Source organism: Chrysemys picta, chromosome 2 (genome assembly GCF_011386835.1).
Source record: "Chrysemys picta bellii isolate R12L10 chromosome 2, ASM1138683v2, whole genome shotgun sequence".
Lineage (NCBI taxonomy): Eukaryota > Metazoa > Chordata > Testudines > Emydidae > Chrysemys > Chrysemys picta.
In genome coordinates this window covers 6,159,798-6,185,865 of record NC_088792.1, presented here as the reverse complement: position 1 = coordinate 6,185,865, position 26,068 = coordinate 6,159,798, and the positions used below count along the sequence as shown (strand labels likewise).

At 48.0% G+C, this 26,068-nt stretch overlaps 2 protein-coding genes across 15 annotated transcripts in view; one reads left to right on the top strand and one right to left on the bottom strand.

Annotated features, from left to right (window-relative positions):
• The window catches only part of KIF9 (kinesin family member 9), a 40,471-nt gene extending 31,504 nt beyond the window's left edge, over window positions 1–8,967 (bottom strand). For 10 of the 12 annotated variants that reach the window (XR_010598168.1, XR_010598170.1, XR_010598169.1 and 7 more), the window contains exons 1-6: window positions 8,750–8,881; window positions 6,065–6,096; window positions 3,749–3,849; window positions 3,425–3,590; window positions 3,181–3,287; window positions 2,002–2,226 (exon numbers count right to left, since the gene is read on the bottom strand). Coding sequence is in view for 8 of the 12 variants with exons in the window: in XM_065582567.1 (XP_065438639.1) it covers window positions 2,002–2,226; window positions 3,181–3,287; window positions 3,425–3,590; window positions 3,749–3,844 (594 nt within the window). In the remaining 4 variants the exon portion in view is untranslated. Of the gene's footprint in view, window positions 1–2,001; window positions 2,227–3,180; window positions 3,288–3,424; window positions 3,591–3,748; window positions 3,850–6,064; window positions 6,097–6,483; window positions 7,292–8,749 lie in introns of those variants that run through there. The other 2 variants (XM_065582568.1, XM_042860487.2) reach the window with 2 other exon arrangements.
• Window positions 8,968–9,053: 86 nt separating this feature from the next.
• KLHL18 (kelch like family member 18) overlaps window positions 9,054–26,068 on the top strand; it is a 31,792-nt gene continuing 14,777 nt past the window's right edge. For all 3 annotated transcript variants that reach the window (XR_010598172.1, XM_065582575.1, XM_065582574.1), the window contains exons 1-4: window positions 9,054–9,214; window positions 22,530–22,660; window positions 22,901–23,041; window positions 25,573–25,771. Coding sequence is in view for 2 of the 3 variants with exons in the window: in XM_065582575.1 (XP_065438647.1) it covers window positions 9,077–9,214; window positions 22,530–22,660; window positions 22,901–23,041; window positions 25,573–25,771 (609 nt within the window). In the remaining variant the exon portion in view is untranslated. The remainder of the gene's footprint in view (window positions 9,215–22,529; window positions 22,661–22,900; window positions 23,042–25,572; window positions 25,772–26,068) is intronic.

Sequence of the window (26,068 nt, the reverse complement as noted above, 5' to 3'; positions counted from 1 at the left end):
GGGCCAGAGCTCCCCTAACCCTCAAAAAATGTGGCCCTTTGAGGAACAGGCAGGCAAGGCTTAGTGCATCCATGCCTGCTTCCGTTCCTTGATAAGCATGAGGCAAAGATCTCCCCTAAATGTAATAGACACCCAAGAGTACTTATAGGATAGGAAGGGCCCACAAGAAAATGAATCAGTCACTGAAAATGATGCTGTGACAGTCTGTGATGGCTGACAGGGAGCGTCACAGTGGAGCATGGTGAGAAAGGAACTGAAGTTCTAGAGGGCACCACTAAGGCACCTGTAGTGGGTCTCAAAAGGCGGCCGGCCTGCTTGTGTCTCAAAGCCTTTGAGAACTAGAGGAGTTCTTCCCTGCCTCATGGTAAGGAGTCGAGACCCCAAAACAGGAACCCAGTTAAGTTAGTGTCTTTAGAGAAATGTTCTTATCCCTCAAGTATCAGAGGGGTAGCCGTGTTAGTCTGGATCTGTAAAAAGCGACGAAGAGACCTGTGGCACCTTATAGACTAACAGAAGTATTGGAGCATAAACTTTTGTGGGTGAATACCCACTTCGTCAGACACAGCATCAGACAAAGTGGGTATTCACCCACGAAAGCTTATGCTCCAATACTTCTGTTAGTCTATAAGGTGCCACAGGACTCTTTGTCGTTCTTATCCCTGTTTTACAGATGAGGAAATGGAAGCACAGAGATCAAAGGACAAATTTTTCAAAACTCAGTCTCCCTTCTTGTACCCACAATTTGCAGACACAAATTACTGTGGTGCTGTTTAGATCATTTTGAAGTCTATGTGCCTAGTTATCTCCAAAAACTGTTCTGGCATTTCTCCTGACTCCCAGGTCTTGTTCAGTGGTTTGAGCATTGGCCTGCTAAACCCAGCGTTGTGAGTTCAATCCTTGAGGGGGCCACTTAGGGATCTGGGGCAAAAATCTGCCTGGGGATTGGTCCTGCTTTGAGCAGGGGGTTGGACTAGATGACCTCCTGAGGTCCCTTCCAACCCTGAGATTCTATGATATGTCTCCCGTTCTAGAAATCAAGAATGATTGTTACTAGTAACCCAGCTGACTACCCCACCTGAGTTTTTTCAGCACACCAGAACATAGGCTCAGCAATTAGAAAGCAAAAAAAGGAAGGGTTTCAAAGGGCTTGTCAGTTATTGGTGAAACACGCTTTCTACATAGGGAGCTAACTATTCAACTTCCTCTTGTCCAAGCTAAGGCCCCTATGTGCGAAATTGGTGCAGATGTATGTATGCCCCCTCGTTTCACCTGCCCAGCTATCTGAGTGTCCCCTCTGTATGACTGACTAGACGTGGGCATGCCATGACCGCCCCATTTATCTGTAGGAAGTGTCAATGGTAGGTGTCTTCGCTTGGTATGGGAGAGCGCTGACTCAGCCAAGACAGCTGGCAAGCATTTTTTCAAAAAGGAAAGACAACGCAGTTCAGACGATGGTTCTGCTAATTAGGACTGTCCTTTGCACTCTGCTTAAGCTGCTCATTGACTTCCTAAATGTGATCACCAGCGCACTGGAAACAAGCCAGCTTGCACTCCCCATCCTGGGCTGCTCTAGGGCTAGAGAGGCCCTCAGCATAATTTAGACAACCCTGGGGACCTGTCTAAGTTACAGCAGCCTCCCTGGCCTGCCCTATGGGCCACAATGCTGCCTGGAATCTCCACAGCACTATGTGCTGCAGCCCCATCCCAGACACACCTCTTCCACCTCCAGCCTCACCCCGGCACTGCCAATATACCAGGACTTGCAAGGGGGTTCTCGGACAGCAGCCGTAGGCTGTTTTCCACAGTATCTGCACCAGGGGAACCCTCCCTGGCAGGAACCAGGGGTTTTATGCCGGGGCTGGAGAAGAAGTGAGGATCTCACCCATGACTTCCCATCTTCTGCTCTAACCCCAGACAACTTTCCTTTCCTCAGCTAAATCAGCAAAAATAAACATAAAAAATAAGGATGAGAAATAATAGTGAGTCATTGTTTTATCTTGCCTCAAACAGGAGATTTAAAGCATCTTCCTCGTGGCTGGCTGGATGCATAGATAAGCCCTTCACAAAGACACCCTGTGGGTACTCCACGACAGCCATGTGAGTGTCACCGGACATGTCATGAGGCATAGTGGAGAGAAGGTCGAAGAGAGTCTCGTTGTAGATTTCCAGGTAGGATATTCGGACAGTGATGGACTGATCGATGTGTTCTTCAACTGCCCTGAACACCTGCACAGATCATATGCTTGTCAATGACAGTCTGAGTTCACAAACAAGGTTCCTATCAATTTGTGGCTTTTCAGGATGTGAATCACTATAAATCAGTCAGTCAGTATATGGCACACTCTCAGCAGGACTGCAGCGGCTCTAATAAGATTTTCAAAATTATTCTGGTTTTGAAAATATTATACCTTTAAAGGGACACTGTCAAGGGTAGGAAGCCTAAAACAAGAGTTTTCTGTGATTTCTCTAAGCAGTAAAGAACATTCCATTTGCTGGCTGAATTGCTTTTTTCTAATTGCATGAACAGCACTTACACTAACCCCAAGGAATATAACTAGTAAGAAATTACTCGGGCGGGAGTTAAGGACAATATAACAATGAGCTAATGAGATCAGCTCCATGATGCAGGAATTAGTTCTTTTTTATGCTCGGAAAACACCTAACCCAGTAGCTACTGGAAACAAATAATAAAACGTTCTGTTGCAAAACACCTTCCAGCTTTGGTTTGTGTAGGTTATGTCAGCCCTTCACTCTGCTTTTCAGCTGTGCTTCTGTGAGCAGGCACACAACAATCTTCACCCAACAGAGTGCCCTTTTGAGAGGTTAAGAAAGTTGCACATCATGACATCATGTTTATGTTGCAACAGGATGACATGTCCGCCTGTCGCAATGCAACATCATCCCACTGCATTGAAATGTCACCTCTCTCACGGCACAAGGTCCCAGGGTTACAATGAAAAATCACAATGGAACATCACGATGCAACATAATGTTTTATTGTCCCACAACTTCTTTAAGGACCATATAATATCCATCTCCTGTTAAAATGATTGGTGGTGACCTTGTAGCCCATGTTTGGGGTGGTCAACACATTTCTCAGGACTGGGAGGACAACAGATGATATGACAGATGTGCTAGTTTCTCCTTCTTCCCCTCCTTTCTAATTCAAAACTTCAGTACCTGCTGTATAGCTCGGGGTATGATTCCTCTATGCTTGTAGTTTTCGGTTGCTCCTGTCATGGTGTATGTTTTACCAGCTCCTGTTTGCCCATAGCACATTATAGTGCCTAGAAAAGTTTTAAAACAAAAGAATAAATTCAGTAGAACTCATTCATTTCTCCAATGTAACATCAAAGGGATCTTATCCTCCGATGGGCAGCCCCACTATTTCTTAAAATAACACAAATATCAATTAAAAACTTACCATTATAGCCATCCAGAGCTTGGGATACCAAGTCCCTAGCTACTGCATCATAAACCGAATCCTGGGAGGCATTGTGAAGAACACCATCCAGTTTAAAGGACCAATCAGTCTGCTTGTTATTGACGACTCCTTTCTTAACATCCCTCCTGATGTAAATATCTATGCTCTAAAAAGACAGAGATGAAGACTGTTGATGTGCTACAAGGGATATTGGGCCAAATTCATCCCTGGTGTAACTGCAGCAGGGTTAGTCCTCATTTCTGCTACCATAACTTAAATCAGAGTCTAGATCCATTATGCGCCTTATGTCTCTTGTTCCTTTACCTTATTGTCTGGCCCATACTTGATCATGTCTTGAGGAAAATTAGCTGTTGGCTTGACTCGCACAAATGCATGTACTTTACTTTCTTTTGCACTCATTGTAACTAAAAGAAGGGGGAAAAGGGAAAATCAGGTTTACAAGAAAATACTGCGTTCCCTAAAATACAGTTTAAAGGCTGTAATCAGCAAAAGGTAGGCTGCAGTGTCATCAATTTTTAAAATAAACTGTTTACAAATGTTAAGCTGTAGTTTCTAACTATGGTTTATTAAGAGGAACTATAGGCTCATAACTAGCCTAAGCAGGGAAATTTTTAAAGTCAGAAAAGTGAACATGTAAAAACAGAACATGCAAAAACCTTCTTAGTCATTACAATTTCTTCTTGTGCATCTGAATCCTAGCTATTTACTGACACGAACAAGCTTCTCTTCCTGCTAGTCCTGCAGAACAAAACAGCTACAGGAGAATGAAATGGATTCTATTCTGCCTCATGCATCATCAGTGCAACTCTCAGCTAACGGCCGGATTCTGCTCGCTGATACAAAACCATTGACATTGATGCAGTTACGCCATCTTTACAGTGGTGTACCCGAGTGCAGAATTTGGCCCTAGGTTCTGTCAGCAAACTTTTGATCACTGGTGAATTGAGAGGCAGGGAGAGCCCAGCTTGATTTTCAGATCCCAGCGTGAATAAGTGATGCTGACAGCTGGAAAAATAATCTTTTCACCTGTAAACAGAGCACTGGAAGTCACTGAGAGAGTATAAACGCAAAGACCGAGCCATGTAATTCTTACAGGAACAGGAGGATGTGTTAAAGGCGCAGTGCTACAGCAGCAACAATTTAACCACAAACTTTTAATGAAAATGTTTTACATCAGACATAGGATTTGGTGATCCATGGACAAAAGCTGCTATGTTATTTATTCATTATTAATTATTATTATTATTTCACTATGACACCCAGATTCTCTGATTAAGATTATGGCCACTTTGTGCTAAGTACTATACAGACAGAGAGATGAATGTGGTCCTTCCCCAAACAGCCTGCAATCTGAGAGTTGCCTTAACTTGTGCAACTAGTATGGGCACTGTGGGCCTTGAGCAAAAGGGAATAATTCAGAATAACTAGGAATGCTCTGGCCACACCTCCTCCTGCCCGGCCCTACCTATTCATGGACCACTCCAGAACACCCCCCTTTGTAGGGGCTCTGCACCTCCCAAGGGCATAGATAGCATAAAGTGGCCATTACACAGGGGTGAATACCCCTGGGGTGTTGTATGTTAGCATATCAGCTTTCTAGGGTGATCATTTGTGTATTGTTCACCTAAGATCAAATGACCTAAGACAGGGTTACCATACCATGTAGAACAAGGCTCTGCATTCCTTACACTGCTTTAGGTGGTTTATTATCCATCTGATTCATTTTTTAAATTAATAATAAAATATAGACATTTCTTTGTCTCATGATCACTGAAAAGCACCTTTCATGTGAGGCTCTCAAAGCACTTTACAAACAATGTGAATGGCTCAAGAAACACAACCCTGGGCATGGATGTGTATTCATTTCATATGAGGGGGATTTCTCTTTAATTGTACCTAATGATTCCCTGGTCATTTTCCTTGGCTCTTTGGTTTTGCACGATTCTGACACCCTGGTTCTCTCTCCCTAGAGTTCAGTAATGGTTGGATGCAAATGCTTTTGGTGTGCACTCCTAAAATAGAGGCCATCTGGAAGGTCAAATTCTAGTTTCAATTAACCGTCTCTTAATGCACCAAATGACAATATTCTTTTCATTCAGATTCCTCCTTAAAACTAAACGAGGCCCAAACCTGGCACCCTGAACCCAAATCCAATAGGATTTTCTGGAATGGGGATCGGATCCAACGCACTGGTTTCTGGCTCTGGTTTAAACATGGCAGAAATATCATGAAAAAAGTTATTTTTGTCAAATGTTAGCCCAAGTCATTGAAAATCTCACACGAACAGCTGATTTTCAAGAGTTTAAAATGACCCAATCCAAACCCAAACTCCTAGCATAATCCGGATCCAAACACCTCCCGATTTCCTTCTTTATCAACACTCCAGCACAGAGGATTATTAAAACCTTTACATTGCATTGACATATGACCATTGTCTGGTGGTATGTCAGGCACTGTGTCTAATTCATACTGTTCATCTAATTTAGGATACAATCCTGTGAGCCCGAGATGCACAAAACTCCCACAGGACTCAATGACAGTTTCACCAACTAAGGACTTGCAGGATTAGACCCTGAGATTGGAAAATTCTCACCATCTCATCAGACTCATGATACTCACCAACTAATACAGATAATGGCTTGTGGGGACACCTGGAGGAGATGAAACAGATACACATGAACATGCACTTTCTATGTTATTACTTTAAAATGTATTTAGTGCTAGTGAACGACTGATGGTCCTGGAGAGTGAAGTTCTTTCTTTATCCAAAGAACAGGTACAGTTCACGTAGTGGTACTGTAATCTTTCACAGTATCACAGCAATAGGCTTCTACCTTGACAAGAAAATTGTGAGGATAGGTGCACTGTTTCTTTACAGCCATAGCAAGAAGCCAGACAGGAAGAGGGAGCTGGAGAAGGCTCTAAGCAGAAGCTCTAAGGTGAAGCACAGAGAGGGAGAGAATAGCCTTGGGGTTAATGTAATTTTTCTTATTCTAATAAAATTCCTAGTTCAGTGTTAGAAGAAAGTGACTCTTTACCATTGACAGAAGGTTCACAGCTATGGATAAGAAAGGGAGTTCAATCTCCACAGCCCGTTCAGTCCTTGCAAGGCCTTTCTGCTGTGACTGCAACAAGGATGCCAATTAGTGTCACTTGTGATGGTTGTTTTTGTCACATGGGCACCTATCCACTGATTGAGATCCACCAAAGTCATTCCACACAGGCCACCAAATAGCCTTTCAACTTTGTCAGCAGACAGGCTTTTAACCAGTGACCTAGAAGTACAAGGCCCCATAGACCATTACCAATCTCCCAAGCCATGTAGTCAACCAGGTTTTTTAAATGCCTGGGACGTGGTTACAGAGCCAACAGTGACACAGGGCTGTGGGATTAGAGATGGCATGAGGATCGTTGGGATGTGGGTACAGAAATGGAGGTGATGCAGGGGTGAGAACATGGGATGCAGGAGCCGTGGCAATGTGAGCTCAGGGGCAGCTGGGACATTGGGGATGGAGGCAGAGATGATACAGGGATGAGGATGGTGGTGAGATGGGAGCAATGGCAATAGGAGATAGGAGATGGCTGGGACACAGGGAAGAGGACGGTGTGATCCAGCAAGTGAGGTTGGAAGAGGTGATGATGAGGGGTGGTTGGGATGTGTCGATGATGGTGGTGGTCATGCAGGGACAGCGAGATGCATAGACAGTGGCAACACAGGGATGGCTGGGATGAGGGGAAAAAACAGTGGCAATACAGGGATGGGTGGGAAGCGGGGATGGTGGTGGTGATAGGGAGATGATTGGGATGTGGAGACGAAGATGGGGACACTGGGAAAGTGGAGGCAGTAATTGTTATGGCTGAGAGATGGGGGTAGCTGAGAGGTGGGGACGAGATGGCTGGGAGATGGGGATAGTCACAGGGAGATGAGGATGTCTGAGAGATGGGGTTGGTGACATGGGGACAGAGATGGCTGGGGAGGGGATGGGGACAGTGACAGGGAGGTGGGGATGAGGACAGGGAGACAGGGATGGAGACAGGAGATGAGGACAGGGAGACAGGGTGGAGACAGGAGGATGGGGATGCTGGAAGGTGGGGACAGGAATGGGGACAATAACAGGGATGGGATGGCTGGGAGGTGGGGATGAAGCTGGGGTTGGGCACAGAGGGATGGAACAGCTGGTGAGGATGGGGACAGTAACAGGGATGTGGGTGGCTAGGAGGTGGGGATGGGGTTGGTGACGGGGATGACTAAGGAGTGGGGATGGGCTGGGGATGATAACAGAGGGATGGAGATGGCTGGGAGGTAGGGGTGAGGCTGGGGGAGGGGACAGAGGGATAGAACAGCTGGTGGGGATGGGGTCGGTGACGGGGAATGGGGATGCCTGGGCAATAGGGACGGGGGGCAAAGATGCTGAGGGTAGGGATGAGGATGGAGACAGGGGACGGGGGATGGAGACCAGGGCACTGGGAGTGGGGATGGGGAGAGGAGACGGGAACAGGAGGCTGGGGATGGGGCGCTGGGAGGTGGGGGTGGGCAAAGGACGGGGATGGTGAGGAGTTCTGGGGCTGGGGGCCGGAGACAGGGGACGGGGGCGCTGGGAGGTGGGGCCGAGGGATGGAGACCGGGGCACTGGGAGGTGGGGATGGGGAGAGGAGATGGGAACAGGAGGCTGGGGAAGGGGGCGCTGGGAGGTGGGGATGGGAGATGGGGACGGGGGCGCTGGGAGATGGAGACAGGGGACGGGGGCGCTGGGAGGTGGGGATGGGGGATGGAGACCGGGGCACTGGGAGGTGGGGATGGGGAGAGGAGATGGGAACAGGAGGCTGGGGATGGGGGCGCTGGGAGGTGGGGATGGGGGATGGAGACCGGGGCACTGGGAGGTGGGGATGGGGAGAGGAGATGGGAACAGGAGGCTGGGGAAGGGGGCGCTGGGAGGTGGGGATGGGAGATGGGGACGGGGGCGCTGGGAGATGGAGACAGGGGACGGGGGCGCTGGGAGGTGGGGATGGGGGATGGAGACCGGGGCACTGGGAGGTGGGGATGGGGAGAGGAGATGGGAACAGGAGGCTGGGGATGGGGGCGCTGGGAGGTGGGGATGGGGGATGGAGACCGGGGCACTGGGAGGTGGGGATGGGGAGAGGAGATGGGAACAGGAGGCTGGGGATGGGGGCGCTGGGAGGCGGGGCCGGGCAAAGGACGGAGATGGTGAGGAGCTCTGGGGCCGGAGACAGGGGGGCGGGGGCGCTGGGGATGGGGCCGGGGCCGGGCAGCACCAGGCAGGGCCCCGGGTACCCGGGACTGACTGGGAGCGGCCGCTCTTCCCGCCGCCGCCGCCTGCTCCTGTCGCTCCGGGTCCCGCAGCGCCGCAGGCACCGGGGCGAAGCTGAGGCAGGTGGGTGTACACACCGTTACCATGACTACCGCCACTTCCTGCCGCGTCCGGAAGTGCTCCGGGAGAATGCGGAAGCGAGGGGAGTCCGTTTCCGGCCGGGGCCCGAGGGCTCTGGTTGGTTACGGCGGCCGGGAGGGGCCAGCGTGGAGCTGGAGCGGCCGGAGGCGTCTCTCTCCTCGCGCGTTGCCCTCCCTGCGGCGAGCGCGGCGGCCGCGGCCCGGGCTGGGGCTCGGGGAAGATGCTGGAGGCGGCGGCCGAGCCGGAGCTGGACCCCGAGGACCTGGTGCATTTCTCGGTGGGGGACCTGCCCAGCCGGGGCTACGGGGTGATGGGCGAGATCCGGAGGCAGGGCAAGCTCTGCGACGTGACCCTCAAGGTACCGGGGCGGCGCGGGCCGGGCCGGGGGGAGCCCCCGGGGGGTGACATGGGACGGGGAGCCCCGGGCTGGGGGGGGCGGTGACATGGGACGGGGAGCCCCGGGCTGGGGGGGGGGCGGTGACATGGGACGGGGAGCCCCGGGCTGGGGGGGGGCGGTGACATGGGACGGGGAGCCCCCGGGGGGTGACATGGGACGGGGAGCCCCGGGCTGGGGGGGGGGGGGTGACATGGGACGGGGAGCCCCGGGCTGGGGGGGGGGGCGGTGACATGGGACGGGGAGCCCCGGGCTGGGGGGGGGGCGGTGACATGGGACGGGGAGCCCCGGGCTTGGGGGGGGGCGGTGACATGGGACGGGGAGCCCCGGGCTGGGGGGGGGGGCGGTGACATGGGACGGGGAGCCCCGGGCTGGGGGGGGGCGGTGACATGGGACGGGGAGCCCCGGGCCGCGGGGCTGGGGGCGGCGGTGACATGGGATGGGGAGCCCTGGGCTGGGGGGGGCAGTGACATGGGACGGGGAGACGGGGAGCCCCGGGGGGGGGCGGTGACATGGGACGGGGAGCCCCTGGGGGGTGACATGGGACGGGGAGCCCCGGGCTGGGGGGTGGGGGCAGCGGTGACATGGGATGGGGAGCCTCAGGATGGGGGGCTGGGGGAGGGAGCCCGGAGGTGGGGGATGGGAGGGACGTCCTGGGGTGGGAGGTTGTCTCTCCTTAACCCCCCACCTCCGTCTAGCCCCTGCCTCTGTCTGCACCACCAGTGCTGTCTTCTATAGGGGTCCTTCTTCCCGACCTTATGCAGGGTGGTGGGGGTTTGACACCCCCCTCCCTGCATTGGGCTCTGTCCCTCGGTGCAGAGCCAGGGGACCCATTTGCCCTGGTTGGTTTCTGTGCCATGGTGAGTGAAGTTGGGGAGGCTTTGGAGTTGGGGCTGCTCCCTCCACGCACCCCCTTGGACCTCTCCTAGCTTGGTGGAGCTCATCTGTCTTGGATGACTGAGACTGGTGCGCACCCCAGCACCAGTGTGCAGCTTGGGTGAAGGTGTATGATCCCTGCAGCCACTGGCCTATAACAGCTGGTAGTTCCGATCCCATGTGCTTCATCCCCACAGGAGGCAGAAGCAGCGGCTTTGTATAAATAGTTGCCCAGGCTAGAGACTGTATCCCATACAAAAGGGAGCTGAAATCCAACCCAGCCACAGTGTGCTAATCTCCATTCACGTCATACGCCTTTGGGTGGAAAGGGGCATCCAGTGCGTCATCTAGCCCAGCTCTTCTCACCCTAAATATTTGTTTAGATGACTTGGCACTAGTCATCCTCGCATGCCAGGAGTGGCCCCATCAATAGTTTTGTGTTCTCCATTGAGGTGCCGTAGGAAATATTTGTTAATTTGAGATGTTCCCACTGCTATCAGTCTTGCAATTCTCTCTAATGCAAGACCGGCGAGCCCTGTTGTGAAGCAGGAAACTTAGTTAAAGTGGTCGTGCTACAAATTAATATTGCTCAGGGAGCTTATGTTTTTGCTGCGTGGAGATATTTATTGTGTGACAGTAGCTTCTAGGTCCCACAATCAGGGATCTGTACGCACACAAAATGTAGTGGTGATTATACTAGAGAGAGACTGATTTAAACCCATAAATCAGAGTAATGGGTTGGCATAGGATTGGCCCTTTAATGCTACAGGTATGTGAGCCATAGGCCTGGTCTACACGGGGGGATCGACCTAAGATATGCAACTTCAGCTACGAAAATAGCGTAGCTGAAGTCGACGTATCTTAGGTCGACGTACCTCGCATCCTCACGGCGTGGGGTCGACTCTGCCTCGTATCGCGGTGAAGTACAGGAGTAGACAGCAGAGCGATCGGGGATCGATTTATCGCGTCTACACTCAGACCTGGTCTACACTACAGAGTTAGGTTGATGTAAACTGCCTTGCATTGACCTAACTATGGAAGTGTCAATCTTAAATTTGGCTCCTGGTGATGCAACGGCCCCGCTACGCCAACTTAATAACTCGACCTCCATGAGTGGCGTAGAGTCAAGGTTGATGTGGTTAGGTTGACGCGGTGTCACTGGAGGCACTGCGTTGCTTACATTGACTGTTACTGGCTTTCAGGAGCCGTCCCATGCTGACAGCACGGTCGATACAGGCACTCCTGGTGAGGACGTGCACCTCCGACACAAGGAGCAAAGTGTAGACACGTACAAGCTATGTAATTACTGAGGCGGCTGTATGCTGACATAAATTAGGTCAGCTTAATTTTGTAGTGTAGATGTGGCCTCAGGCCGACAACACTACACCAGTTTACATTTGGCTCATGTTTGAAAAAATACCTTCACAACCACAATGTCTAGAAACTTTAATTTTAAAATGAAAGAATCTGAATGTGTCATTAAAGCCACATAAATGGGCCGGGTATTTGACACCTCTACTCGTCTAATGGAAAAGTGCACGATTAACAAACAGCAGTATTCAAATGATCATTGCCAAAGGAAACCTGTAAGGTAACTTTAACGTTGTACCAACGCTTCTCTTCCAACTTGTTTTCTCATCTGAGAATCACTGCCGCTGCAATTCAGGTTGCTCAATAGACCATGGTGCTGTTTCAGCAGCAGATGGCAGCTTGGTTTAGATGCGATTAGGCAAAGAGGTGCTGATTTGACTAGATCTGTCAAATCTCTGATTATTCTAAGCTGGGTTTGGGGAAGTCTGTCACTGCTCCGCATGATCCTCTCTGTGAACACAAGGTTTCTGGGCCAGAAGTTAAGCTGTATGTCTGGCAGAAGCGCACCCTGCTAGGGTACAAGGTGCCCATTGAGGGCTCATAAAGGATTTGTCTGGGTTGCTGAGATCAGGGGCTTGTAACACCATTCCTTATTCCAGTCTTTCTCAAACTGTTCCAGATTGTGGATCCCACCTTAAGCTAGATATCATTTTGTGGGCACCTCTCCTCCCAGCCCCCATTCCACTACAATAACTCCTCGCTATTCCTCTCCCCTCCTCTCCCCTGCCCCCCAAACATGATGAAACAGCTGTTTCGCTGCGTTCAGGAGGGGGGAGGTTCTGATCCATGGGGCTTGCGGGCAGGAGGCACTGGGGGTGGTGGAGGGGAGCTAATGGGGGGCTTGCGGCCCACCCTAGTTCCAAGCCCCCACCCACAAAACGACATTATAAGTGAACATTGCACCACTTAAATGAGTATGTTCCCTAATAGATCAGCAATATAACGAAACGTTAACCGACAACGGTAAGTGAGGCATTACTGTACTTCCCTGGGGCAACTAAGTTACTTGGTTCCATGAAGAAAAATTTTAGCCTGTCTTTAAGGAGACACAATCAACTGGAGCGTGGCTGCCTGTTCTGTCACTGTGCTGTTAACTTCCCTTTCCCATATAAGGGGATTTATGTTTAATAGAACCAAATCTTTCCTAGTTCCCTGCATCTCCCACTGCTCTAATCTCTTTGGGTTGCTTTGTTCTTTGTTTCTGTCTTCTTTTGTAGCCTTGTCTGTTAGAAATCTTGCACCAGTGCAACTATTCTAGATCAATTTTAGTTACGCTGGGGCGAGTTTCCTAACAGACAAGAAGTGTCCTAGGTTTCCAATGTTAGTACTGTCAGTGAAGTAGATAATTTCACTTTACACCAGAGAATCACCAGAGGCAAAGAGGGGCTCTTTTTTCTGAGTTCAGTGTTTCTAGAGGCTTTTTTGACCGAATCCTAGAATAGAGTACAACTACCAGGAATGTCACTGTCTGGAAACTGACAGGTGTTTTGCCATTGACTACTGTGAGGCATTTATACTGCCCTGACCGCCATGTATCTGGGTGCCTCTGGTGGTTTGAGAACTAGTGCTTGCTTTAAACTGCTTATCTGCAAATTAGGTTCAAACTAGATGTCTTGTGAGATGGGTTTTCTAGGTTGGTCTGCAGCTACAACAGGAGCAGCTTTTCTCTTGCTTTCTCAGAGACAGAACTAGGGAGTGCCGAGGGACAGGAAAATGAACAGTGTTTGGATCATTTAAACTTCTTTAGAGGCTTTGAAAAGGTTTAGGAGCGATGAAATTCATGCATTTAGCCCATCCCTAAGCAAAAGATGGCATGGCCTAGTAACTTCAGCAGCACAGCACAAACTGCAGTACTGAGGTCTTCGGGGATTATAACCCATTGAGTCAGATACGATTTAATAATTTTTTAGTTATAGCTGTGGTGTTTTTTAAACGGAAACCTAATGATTCGATTTTTTTGGTGCACAACCCTCTGGTCCTGTACAGGAACTGGGTATAAAAACAGTTTTATTGGGTGGTCATGTGACGTTAGGAGCTGTTCCCTAGAGGAAGGAGATCTTGGTGTTCTAAATTCTTTCATTTCTCAAGCTGATGGGTGTGTTGTAGTATTGGCATGTTCCCTTCCTTCAGACAAAGCAGTGTGGTTCTTGCTGGGGCAGTTTGTTTGGAAGAACAGTGGAAGGAGAAAATGTGGTCTAATGGTAAAAGCAGGGGACTGGGAACCAGTGGTGTTGGGTTCTAGTCACGTAGCTCTGCTATTGATTTGCTTTGTGGATGAATTGAGAGATTAGAAATGCTGTGCTTGGAGAGATTTTGGCCAGCTCATTTCATCTCACTGTTTCAGTTTTTCTCATCTGTAATATGGGAGTGGTCATTCTTGCTCATCCCTCACAGGGGCGTTTGAAGCTTTACTAATGGTGTTTTTGAGATCCTCAAATGAAAAGTGCTATGGAGGTGCCAAGAATTACAGTTAACTGAAGAAATTAGCTATTACGATGAGGTTAGACTCCATTCTTGCTCAGCTCTGCTTGAGAGACCCAACGGACTTTTAAGTCAAACCAAAAACAATTGACAAGGGTTTGCATTCTTACTAAGCCTTCTCGGACACAGATACCTTGTTAGGATAAACGTCATCTGGACGGGTCTGCTTTCTACAGTTTGCTTTTTTGCTTTGTTCCAAGGTGCAAATAAAACCGTGGGCCACATTAGCATATTGCTGGAAGCCCAAGGACTGCACCCAATTTATAGACAATGGAGCCAATTATAGCAGCATTCATTGTTGTTACAGAAGTCTGTCTTACAAAAGCTATAGGTCCCAATATCTCTCTCTTGATCTCCAAGCTGAGACGGATCAAGATTGGAGAATAGCATGCTGAGACATGTGCTTTCTATAAACTATATCTCTTTCAGAAATGACGCCCCCCTCCCACCACTTTAACACTAGTTAGTTCTACCAGAGTTAATTTCTGTTGTTGCTGTTTGTCACCTGGACTGGAACAGTAGGAAGGCCTCATTCAGATTACTACTAATTGCATATGGCTGATTAGAATATTTGAAAGTGAACAGGTCTGGCAGGATATCCTATTCTTATGCGGCACTTAAATGATATACCTTCACTTGACGTGTAACCTTGCTAGAATAAAGCCTTTATCGGAAACGTCTCCAGATTAAATTGACTGCAGATAGACTTGTTGGCTCTGCTCCAGTGGTTCAGACAATCCTAATCATGCTTATCCCAAAGTCAGCTGTGTCGGTGTTAGAAGGGTTTCACATCAATAAATGCACAGATCTGATTGTCTGTAGTTGTGGAGCATGTTAGAAAACAGACTCATAAAGATATCAGAACTTTCCTTCATCCTTCCATGGTAGATAAATGGAATTCCGTGCAGTTTATTACGTGTATAATTTCAGATGAGACCTAAAATATCCCAACCCCAACAACACAACCCTGCGCCTGTGTGCTCTGTGCAGACGCTGAAGATCATTGCAACTTTTCTTAACAATGCAGATTTGTTCCAGTGTCCTTGACAGAACTTCCCCCTGTGCCCCCAATTATCTCCAGCTCAATTTAAAATAACAATTCATTCAAGGATTACCCAACCTCCACTATAACACACACCTCCCAATACATTTAAAACAAATCCCTAGAAAAACGAAGTTGATGTTAAGGTTACAATTACATTACATTGGCTTTTGCAAATTTCAGATGCTTACAGTCAAGTCTCAATGTTTTAAAGTGCTTGGATCAAAAAATTAACAAATCTTACTTTGTATCAGCCGGATTCTGCAGACCCATAATCATGTAAAGAAGGGTTTGTAGAATGGGGCCCTGGGTATGAAAGGAACAAAGGAAGGGATGATTGGAGACCGGTGTCCCTACAGTGGCAGAATTAATGTCCAAAACTGGAGCAGGGCACTGGTGGCAAGAACAAATTTTGAAACATTAGGAAAAGGTACGAGAGTGCTCAGGCAAAGGTGTTGCAATTGAAACCTACTGCGGACAGGGGTGGTGTTCAAAAAGGGTAAGGCGCAGTAGAAGAACAAGAGTGCCAAAGAAGTCCATGGACAACGGGACTGTCTTTGAAGACTGACTAGAATGTGTTAAGGGCAGTGTTTATATGCTATGGGGATGTGGTGGCACACAATGTCCTGGTTCTCGCTACCCTATTACAGCTGCCCTCAAGTGTCAACATTCTTAAGGATTTGTAGGAATTCTGGTGGCCTCACACTTGGAAGCTAAGAACCCAAAGGAAGAATGTTGGCTGAATTATATCTTCAGAGAAGCAGTATTATAAAAATGTCCCCATTCCAGTTACAGCTGTTTGAGACTGTAATCCGATTTATTTTTTAATCTCAGCTAGGCACTCTTGCCCAAAACACTGAGATGAACGCTTTGTCTACTTTGCATTGAATTTAAATCTGCGGCATCACCCGAAGCAATGTACTTCTGTCCTCCTAGGGTATCTTTTATCATTGTTTACCTACGGCAAATAGACCTAATAGGTGATTCTCCAATTCATCTGAAACTAGTGTTTTTAGGCTGTCTCTCTCTACGTGTTCCTAAGAGAAATTACACGGGTAGTCTGTCTTCATCTTTGGAATCAGAGCCCACTTCAAACAATAGCTCAGCTGTATACTAGCAGCAAGGCTTTTTGTCAATATAAACTTGCCTCATTTAAACCCTCCCGGGCAGACAGGAAATAGAGCTCATGGTTTAGATCTCCCTTGGGTCTTGCAGTAAAGGTTGTGAGTAGGGCGTAGTTCTCTGCATAGTTCGAACTAATCAACAGCATTCCCTTTCACTGGCCATCCAGGAAAATTGCATGTATGCCAGGCTGGAGGCAATCCACCGCAGATAATACCTTGAAAAGCTAAAGGAATGTAAGAAATTGGAGTCCAAAAAATCCACCTGACTCCTCTGAGTTTAAAGCACAATACCACGGTGTGCTCTATTTAAATTTCTTGTTGATGCCATTTTCCCTCTGTTTTAAAGCTACCAGTTGGCCCTACTAATTCCAGTAGGGCATTTTTCCTTCTGTTGCTCTAGATGCTTATTGGTGTCTTTGCTGGCGCTTGGGTTTGATGAGAGACTTTTTTTACGTCTAACTACTGTTATCCTGTATCGAGCATGAGGGGATCTTTTTATACATAGTGATTGGCTGAATGGTGACATGTGACAATACCCTAAACTGGGATCTTCGATTATCTTGTAGTTCCCCGTCTGTAAAATGGGGATAATGGTATTTCTCTACCTCATTGAAGATTATGAGGTGCTCAGATGCTGTGGTAGTGGGGAGCCACATAAGTACCATAGATAGATAAGGTTCCATCATTTGGAGATGTCACCAATACCAGAACTGCTTGATCTCTTGGTGTCTGATGTCCTGGTATGATGGGTACTGTTGTTAGAATGTGTTTCAAATAAAAATTATTCCTTCCCACACTGATCTGGAGTCCTGGGCTAGCAACAGCTGTTTAAATGACTGTTGCTAGCATACTTTCAAATGCAGTGTAGGAAGGGCACAGAAGAATGCAGAACCGGCTGAACAAGTCTGGCATCTCCGACATCTGATTTGGAATCTAGACTAGCTGAACAACAACCAGGTTACCTCCGGCAGCCAACCCTGCTGCTGTTTCTTTCTAAATCCTTCGCCAGCAAAACTACTGCCCAGGTCAGAGGTTTTGTTCTAAAACCTCACAAGGTGTAACTGGGCACTGACGAGGCAGTGCGTTCTGATTTAATTACAGTGCTTGTACAGGTTGTTGCGTTATAAGCAGGTTCCTTTCCTGTTCTAGGAAAAGTTGCGTGGTGGAAACCTAGTCTAGTTGCAGTCTTCTGCTATCAGTGTGTCACTAACATTCTTGCAGGTGAAGTGCTGTGCAGGCAGGCGTGTGAAATATGTACAGGGAATCTAGCAAAACTCAGCTGAATCCAGGCTGGCTTCTCAGTCTGTAATGTGATCCCACAGGTAATCTGGCCAGGGATACTGTTATAAAGTGGTGGCCGGTACATGGATTATTGGAGTCAATAAAACAAATGGGGTCCAAGTATGTGGCTGGATGGCAATACGTATTAGTGTGTGTGTGTGGCGGGGGGGGGGGGGAATCATTTGCATAGCAGGGCATCCTGTGACATGGGATTGATCATATGTTCGTTATTGCTTCAGCACAAAGGAGCTGAGTTAAGAGGATAAGGGTGACAATACCACTTCACTGTTGCTACATGTACTAAATGTGTAGTAGTTCAAAGAACACTGGCTCATGCTTTCGCACCACAGGCCCTGCTGGCTCTGGAGAGTCAGAGCCATCATGTTGGGTAATGTTTTTGGAGAGATCAGGTTTTACCAACACCCCATGGAACTGATACTTTTTCTTGCTTTCCACCACTTCTGACTCTTGATCTACTTTTAATACATTTTACACCTTCAAACTATGATAGAAGCACTTACCTTCAATGGTCCTGGCGGGTGGGTGATAGTCAACTCAGTCATATAGGTGAGGGAAACTGAGGCACAGCCGTGCAGTGATTTGGCCAAAGTCAGCTGTGGACAGATTGAGAATAGAGCCCAGCTGATCCCACATCCCAGTCGTGCATTCAGACCACTAGATAACGGTGTCTCACCTGAAAGCTGGCTCAGTGGCTGTCTCATTTCCACTCTGATTGCTCTTCGTTGTGCGCTGCGTAATTCAACAGCCTGATGCTTGTGGCGGGATTTGTTTACCCACATGGAAGTGATTATGCAAAAGCAAAATCTCTTCCAACATTTAGACACAGAGCTCGGTAATTCACCATGATGGAAAAGGAAATGCAATAAAAGAACATTTGCATAGTAGGAGGCTGTTCCGCTCATTAGCTTCCTGAGGTGCAGAGGCTCTTTAACTGAAAATTTCCTTTCTCTTTGTGGGCTCGGCTCACCAAGTCTCCTCTGTTGGTGTACTTGTGTGAGTTCAATGGGTGTTCTCAGATAGGCTCAGTGCAAGATTGGGGTTCACTTTTAAACAAAAGTGGCTTTATAAAACCCTTAGTAGGAGCCCTTCTACTCTCCTTAGCATCCATGGGAAACAAATCTTTGGGGGTTAAATAAGCCTGAGGAACTAGCCTGGGACTCTGGAGATTCACGTTCAGTTCCATTTTCTGCCACAGACTTCTTGTCTGACCTTGGGCAATTCACTTATCACTCTGTGCCCCATTGCAAGACATCTGTGGTGAAGCTTGTGAGGCACGTGGGTACTACGGTACTGTAGAAGTATGTAGAAATCTGTGTAGTGGTCGCAACCCAAACACAGCAGAACTGTGCGAGCTGCCGTCTTACTACGTCCTGTTGCTTCAATACCTCCAAAACCAATCCTTTCCTCGCTGTCTCTACTTTTGCTTTGATTATTGTAACCTTTCCTCACTGCCTCTCAACTCTCCCTCTGCCCAATCTGTTCAAAGTGCAGTTGCTGAATAAGCTTCCTCTTCCCTTTTCAGCCAAGTCACGCCATCCCACGTGCCTACTCAAGTCCCTTCGTCGGCTTTCTGTCTTCTCCCACGTCTGATTCAAGTTCACTGTCCTTGCTTGGCATAATCTGACCCCCTCCCCAGCCTGTCTGTTCTCATTTTCTAGTTCCCCATTCGGAAACTCTTCCCAGTCCTCCCTCTGGCCTCTTCCCCACTCGCGGCTTCCTGTATGTTCTCAGGCTGCCCTTACCCCTGGACCACTCTCCTTGCTCTCCTCTGTCAGCCACTTCTAATTCCCTTCTTCCTCAAGCAGTCTTTCCTATTTCTCCTCCACACTCGGCCTCCTTTGAACTCCTATCTAGTGACTTGTCTTATTTTGTTCAGACTAAGCTCTGAAGGGCAGGAAATGTGTATAAATAATACCGTAGAACTAGAAAGTGACATACGGCATGCATATGACTTAACACGATTTATAGACAGAAAAATAATAGGGAAATACCTTTACACTATAGAGCTGGCCTTCCTAATTGTTATTTGTGGTGTTACTGTCTAGAGCAGGGGTGGGCAAACTATGGCCCGGGGGCTGCATCCGGCCCTTCAGTTGTTTTAATCTGGCCCTCAAGCTCCTGTCGGGGAACAGGGTCCGGGGCTTGCCCCGCTCCATGCGTGCCATGGCTCTGTGCAGCTCCCGGAAGCAGCAGCATGTTCCCCCCCTCCGGCTCCTATGCGTAGGGGCAGCCAGGGGGTCCGCAAGCTGCCCCTGCCCCAAGCACTGCCCCCGCAGCTCCCATTGGCCAGCAACCACAGCCTTGGGAGCTGCAGGGGCGCTGCCTGTGGATGGGGCGGCGCACAGAGCTACCTGGCCATGCTTCAGTGTAGGAGCCAGAGGGGGGACATGCCGCTGCTTCCGGGAGGTGCTTGAGGTAAGCGCCACCTGGAGCCTGCACCCCTGACCCCCTCCCATGCCCCAACCCCCTACCCCAGCCCTGATCCCCCTCCCACACCCTGAATTCCTGATTTCTGGCCCCACCCCAGAGCCCACACCCCATCCCCCAATTTCGTGAGCATTCATCACCCTCCTTACAATTTCCATACCCAGATGTGGCTCTCGGGCCAAAAAGGTTGCCCACCCCGGTCTAGAGGCCTGCTTGATTATTTGCAGTTTAAATAAGGTTATTTTAGTAGGCGAGAGATGGAAAATGTGTTATACGTATGGATAGGATTTATTCTGTTTGTGTGGAAATGTGAATTAGGTTTGTTACAAAGGATAAACATCTCTATCATTGATTGTTGATGACAAAAGTCTAAAGTGACACTTTATTGTACAAGTTGAGATGTGGTAAGCAACTTAGTGCAAAAATAGACTTTTAAAGCCTCTAGCCATCTGTTAATAACATAGGGAAGGGTATTTGTTTTTTAAAGAGAAATAAGCATAGATTACAAATAATTATGTATATTGTGTGACTCTTCCCAGTTTGTTTGACTGTATTTATAATGTGCTCATCACATGAGTCTAAGTTTGATGGCTCTTCTTTGGAGCCAGTCATCCAACTGTCTGCAAAGCGAGTTTGTGTTGATATGGTGTAACCACGTAACCATTTTGCTAATGCACATGCCAGAGCGTAAAGTGTGGTTAAGGACTGTACAGAGAACATAAATATGAGCAGATCTGTTAGGGGTGAGGAAGTGAGTTTATGTGGGAATGAAGGTAAACGAACAGATGAGGCACTGGGGTATAATGACCATGATGAAGAAAAAGGCAGAGGCTGAAATCACAGACCGTAAACCCTAAAATAAAGATATGGATTTAAGTTGACCAGCAGCTAGGAATAGGCGGCTGAGGGAAGAGAAAACTAATCATAGAATCATAGAATATCAGGGTTGGAAGGGACCTCAAGAGGTCATCTAGTCCAACCCCCTGCTCAAACCAGGCCCAATCCCCAACTAAATCATCCCAGCCAGGGCTTCGTCAAGCCTGGCCTTAAAAACCTCTAAGGAAGGAGATTCCACCACCTCCCTAGGTAACCCATTCCAGTGCTTCACCACCCTCCTAGTGAAATAGTGTTTCCTAATATCCAACCTACACCTCCCCCACAGCAACTTGAGACCATTGCTCCTTGTTCTGTCATCTGCCACCACTGAGAACAACCGAGCTCCTTCCTCTTTGGAACCCCCCCCCCTCAGGTAGTTGAAGGCTGCTATGAAATCCCCCCTCATTCTTCTCTTCTGGAGACTAAACAATCCCAGTTCCCTCAGCCTCTCCTCATAAGTCATGTGCTCCAGACCCCTAATCATTTTTGTTGCCCTCCGCTGGACTCTTTCCAATTTTTCCACATCCTTCTTGTAGTGTGGGGCCCAAAACTGGACACAGTACTCCAGATGAGGCCTCACCAATGTCGAATAAAGGGCGATGATCACTTTCCTCGATCTGCTGGCAATGCCCCTACTTATACAGCCCAAAATGCCATTAGCCTTCTTGGCAACAAGAGCACGCTGTTGACTCATATCCAGCTTCTCGTCCACTGTGACCCCTAGGTCCTTTTCTGCAGAACTGCTACCTAGCCATTCGGTCCCTAGTCTGTAGCTGTGCGTGGGATTCTTCCGTCCTAAGTGCAGGACTCTGCACTTGTCCTTGTTGAACCTCATCAGGTTTTTTTCGGCCCAATCCTCTAATTTGTCTAGGTTCCTCTGTATCCGATCCCTACCCTCTAGTGTATCTGCCACACCTCCCAGTCTAGTGTCATCTGCAAACTTGCTGAGAGTGCAGTCCACACCATCCTCCAGATCATTAATAAAGACATTTAAACAAAACCGGCCCCAGGACTGACCCCTGGTGCACTCCGCTCGAAACCGGCTGCCAACTAGACATGGAGCCATTGATCACTACCCGTTGAGCCTGACGATCTAGCCAGCTTTCTATCCACCTTACAGTCCATAACTTGATTCATGTCAGATCTAACTGACCTGGCTGTTTCCCCGGTGTAGGGTGCCCCGACAGCAGAGGGGTGATATGAAAAAATATGATTATAACAGTTTCTCCAGGCAGCTTGGTATTTCCTGTACTGAAGCAGGTCGGGGACTAGAGAAGTCACGCGCTATTGAACTAGTGAATTATTGTAGCTAAACTGACTCTACCAACCTTGGTTGTTGATCATTAACAATCCAGAGATGACCCCGCTGTTAATCTACAACAGGGTCCAGCAGATCCCAAACAATGGGCAGTCACAATGGCTGGTAAAGGAGATTGAAAATGTTCCAAACATTAGACTGGGACAGGAGGGAGGTGTGTTTTGGTGTCTACGGTTAGAAACTTATTTCCACATGTAGGCATCTAAATAGAAGTGATCTGATTTTTTTTCAGAACTGCTGAGCACATGCCGCTCTCAATGACTTTAGTTGCAGCTGTAGGTGGTAAGCGCCTCTAAAAATGAGACCACTAATTTAAGTGCCTAACTCTAGAGGTCAAGTCAGAGAATTTTTGCACAGCCTTTTCAATCCCCGGTTACCCGTAAATGTGTCAACGCACTGAAGTGGATCTTCTAGACCAATAGTTATGCTGACTGTCCTTGTCCCCCTTCTGTCTGTTCATAGGTAGGGGACCACAAATTCAGCGCCCACCGGATCGTACTAGCAGCCTCCATCCCTTACTTTCATGCCATGTTTACAAATGACATGATGGAATGCAAACAGGACGAGATTGTCATGCAAGGAATGGATCCAAGGTAACTCCCTGGGACAGCCAAGGGACCATAGCCAATACGGCTTGTCAGTGGTGTTTTTGCCTATATCTGCAGACAAATGCAAGTGTATAGGTTTAGAAAAATGCCTTAAAGGGTTAAGATAAATCACATTTTTAAATACATTTATGTTGCTACTAGCATCTTAGATTGTTATTAAGTTGAAATAATCAATTAGAGCTGAACGCAACTGACCCTTTTTCTGCTCCTCTCCACCCTGTTTAGTGCACTAGAGGCTCTGATCAACTTTGCTTACAACGGACACCTAGCGATTGATCAGCAGAATGTTCAGTCTTTGCTGATGGGGGCAAGTTTCCTTCAGCTGCAAAATATCAAAGATGCCTGCTGTACTTTTCTCAGAGAGAGGTAAGGGTACCCTGTGTCCTGTGCCTTTGACTGGTCCCTTGGAACGTGGGGTCGTGGGTTCTGGTCTTGCTGTGGAACCGGGTGGTGGGATTGTGCTATTAGAGGACAAGATGCTAAACTGTGGTCCTTCCTTCCTTCCAGTTGCTTGTGGTGGGTTCAGGAAAAAGTTAAATATCCTTTGGTCCTTTACGAGAAGGGTGGAGGACTCTGTATCTTCATTCCATGTCTCAGTAGAATTGGTTGTCCAGCTGTGGGTGGTGGAGCAGGCTATGGGACCTTAGATGGGCACGAGTTACTATCTGGAACAAAGGTGACATATCCCGATCACTCCAACTGAAAAATGGAAATGCTAAATGGACATGACTTACTGCACTCAGTAAGTTTCATTGTGCAGACTCTCGTACTATGGGCTCTGCAAGTCTACTGCACTCTCTTGATCCACTTCTTGAATGCAGCTATAAGCCAGCTTTATCGCAGCTTTAGAGCTACCCTTAAAATGTTTCTTTGGGGTTTGATGTAGGAACTTGTACTCCTCATCACGATAATATATCTAAGCACCTCAAACAGTGATTTTATCCTGTGAAATAGGAAGGGATTGTCCGCAGTTTACAGACTGGGAAACCAGGCACAGATTAAATGATTTATGAAAGGTATCTCAGGGAGCCTGTGGAAGAGCAAGGAATTGATCCCTCAGGAATAGCCAGAACATGCATGTCTAATTCCAGTTTTTACAGGAAGGATCTGATGACTGGGGTTTTTTCTACTTTGACTTTACTCTGTGTTCCTGGGGATTTTTGACCTCACAGTTTGCGAGGATGTAAAGTCCAAGGCTGTGTAAACCTTTGCTTGGCAGGCAATGGCTTCTCTTTCCCTCCACTCGCAATATCTAACGCTTTGCTTTGTAAAGTACTCTTGGTTCACCCCATTATTAAACGTGCCACATTGTTGTTTTAGATGTTTGGCTCTTTATGCCCTGTAAGAGCTCGGCATTGCCAGACCTTCAGGGTTCTGTACTCATCCTCTCCGTGGTCATGGCTTGGATGCTCTGCTGATGTGCGCTCAGAATTGGTTATCTAAAGTTTGAAAGCAACCGTGAAGATTCCCTCTTCAGAGGATCAAATCCAAAAAGGCAGCTTCCTTGTGGTGGATCTCCCCTTGAGCCCTTCTGAAGACTGCGGAAACTTGCGCCTAGGGTTTATTTCCGTTCAGACGTCAGGACTGAAAGGAGGAGGAAGAGCATAAAAGGAAGGTGCCCAAAATTTGACCTTTGGGCTAAAGGCAGTTTATGGAGTCTTTGAATGGTAACACACAGCTAGTAGGCTCTTAAATATGGAGGTGTGGTCCCTGGAAACGCCAAGCATGCATGGCTCCATCTTGATCAGAGCATTCTGTTTGCTGCTGCTGTAGTGAGTGGTCTTGGCTCAAACCACAGAGTTTGCCCTGCTGTGGTACGGGTGACTTTGTGGTCCCCAGTTAGGCAAAGTTGAGGCATTTCTGTCAGAGTCTGATTCTGGGCATTGTAGGGCTAGTTTAATAGTGAGGCAAGAGTGGTACCAAATGTTTCCACAAACTGTTTTCATTTGGGTTAGAATAAGAGAAACTAACAATAGTATTCTGACATGCCTCATATCTATCTGACCCATAAATACTGTGAAACAACCAGAATGGTCATCTCTTGTTGACGGATCTGGTGGCAGAATTTCTCCCTTAGATGGGAGTGTCCAAATCTCCCATAGCGTGGACTTGATTTTCAGCATTTTTGCAAGTTTTTAGGAAACATCTGTGCCGAAAGCTCCTTGCACCACACAGTTGCTTAGAGTAATACATTTTCGGTTCTTTTGTGCTGCTTTATGATGGCATGCAGCAGCACTTGTTCAGCTGGTCTGCTCACTAGTTCACTTCTGCAGGGATTGTTCCTGCATTCTGACCTTTAATTGCTAAAAGACATCCTCAATAGAGCTTTGTTGGCCAGGAAAATCAAGTAAGAGGTGGCCAACATCTCACTTCAGTAATTAGCAAAGGTGTCTGGTGAAAACAAACAAGGTTCATAAGTTTCTGAAGAACACACTTATCCTTGCTGTCAAACCAACAGGTTTCATTCCTGGAATCTGAAGTCATACTTGTGCATGGAATAGACCTTGTGTAGACTCTTGCACTGCTACTCCTACATATCACAGCCTTGACTTTAGGAGGCCCGCCCGGGGAGAGTGCACATCAGTCTCTAGGTCCAGTCAGTCCTTGGTACTTCAGAGAATGTCAGCAAGGGGCTTATTGTTCGTATGGTGCGATTCCCCGTCCTCTTAATTTGGCATGTGTCAATCTTCATGACTGTGCATACGCTGGCCAGTTTAACCTGCGAACTGGTGTCTGTTGGAAGGGTGAGTTCTCTAATGTGGCACATCCATCAGTTTCATAAGGTTACATTTTCCCTTGGTTCAGTTTCACCTTCACTGCTTCTTTGGACCGCATTAAAAGCGTGTAATTTGCTAACCTTTCTATTAAAATAACGTTATTTTGCATCCCCCCCCAAGGCTTCATCCGAAGAACTGCCTGGGTGTACGTCAGTTTGCAGAAACCATGATGTGTGCCGTGCTCTACGAATCTGCCAATAGCTTCATCCACCAGCACTTTGTGGAGGTGTCCATGTCCGAAGAGTTCCTTGCTCTACCCTTCGAAGACCTGCTGGAGCTGGTTTCGAGGGAAGAGCTCAATGTCAAGTCTGAGGAGCAGGTATGTGCATCAGCCGGTATGTGGTATAGCAGAGGCAGCTTTTGCCACCAGAGGATTTGAAACCATTGGGGCAGTCGCACGGCAGATCTGGGTGAGAAGTTGAACTGGTCCATGCAGTGATCAAAGCTGAGAAGATGGTCTTGTTGTGGATGGTGGGTGGTGCTCCGACTCTTTCATTCTGTACATAACTTGTAAGAATTGGGGCTTCTCTCAGCTTAGTTATCAGAACACTGTTCTGGAGAGCACCCGTTACTTGCCAAGCATGGCACTGAACTGTGCTGAAATGCTCGTGGCAGA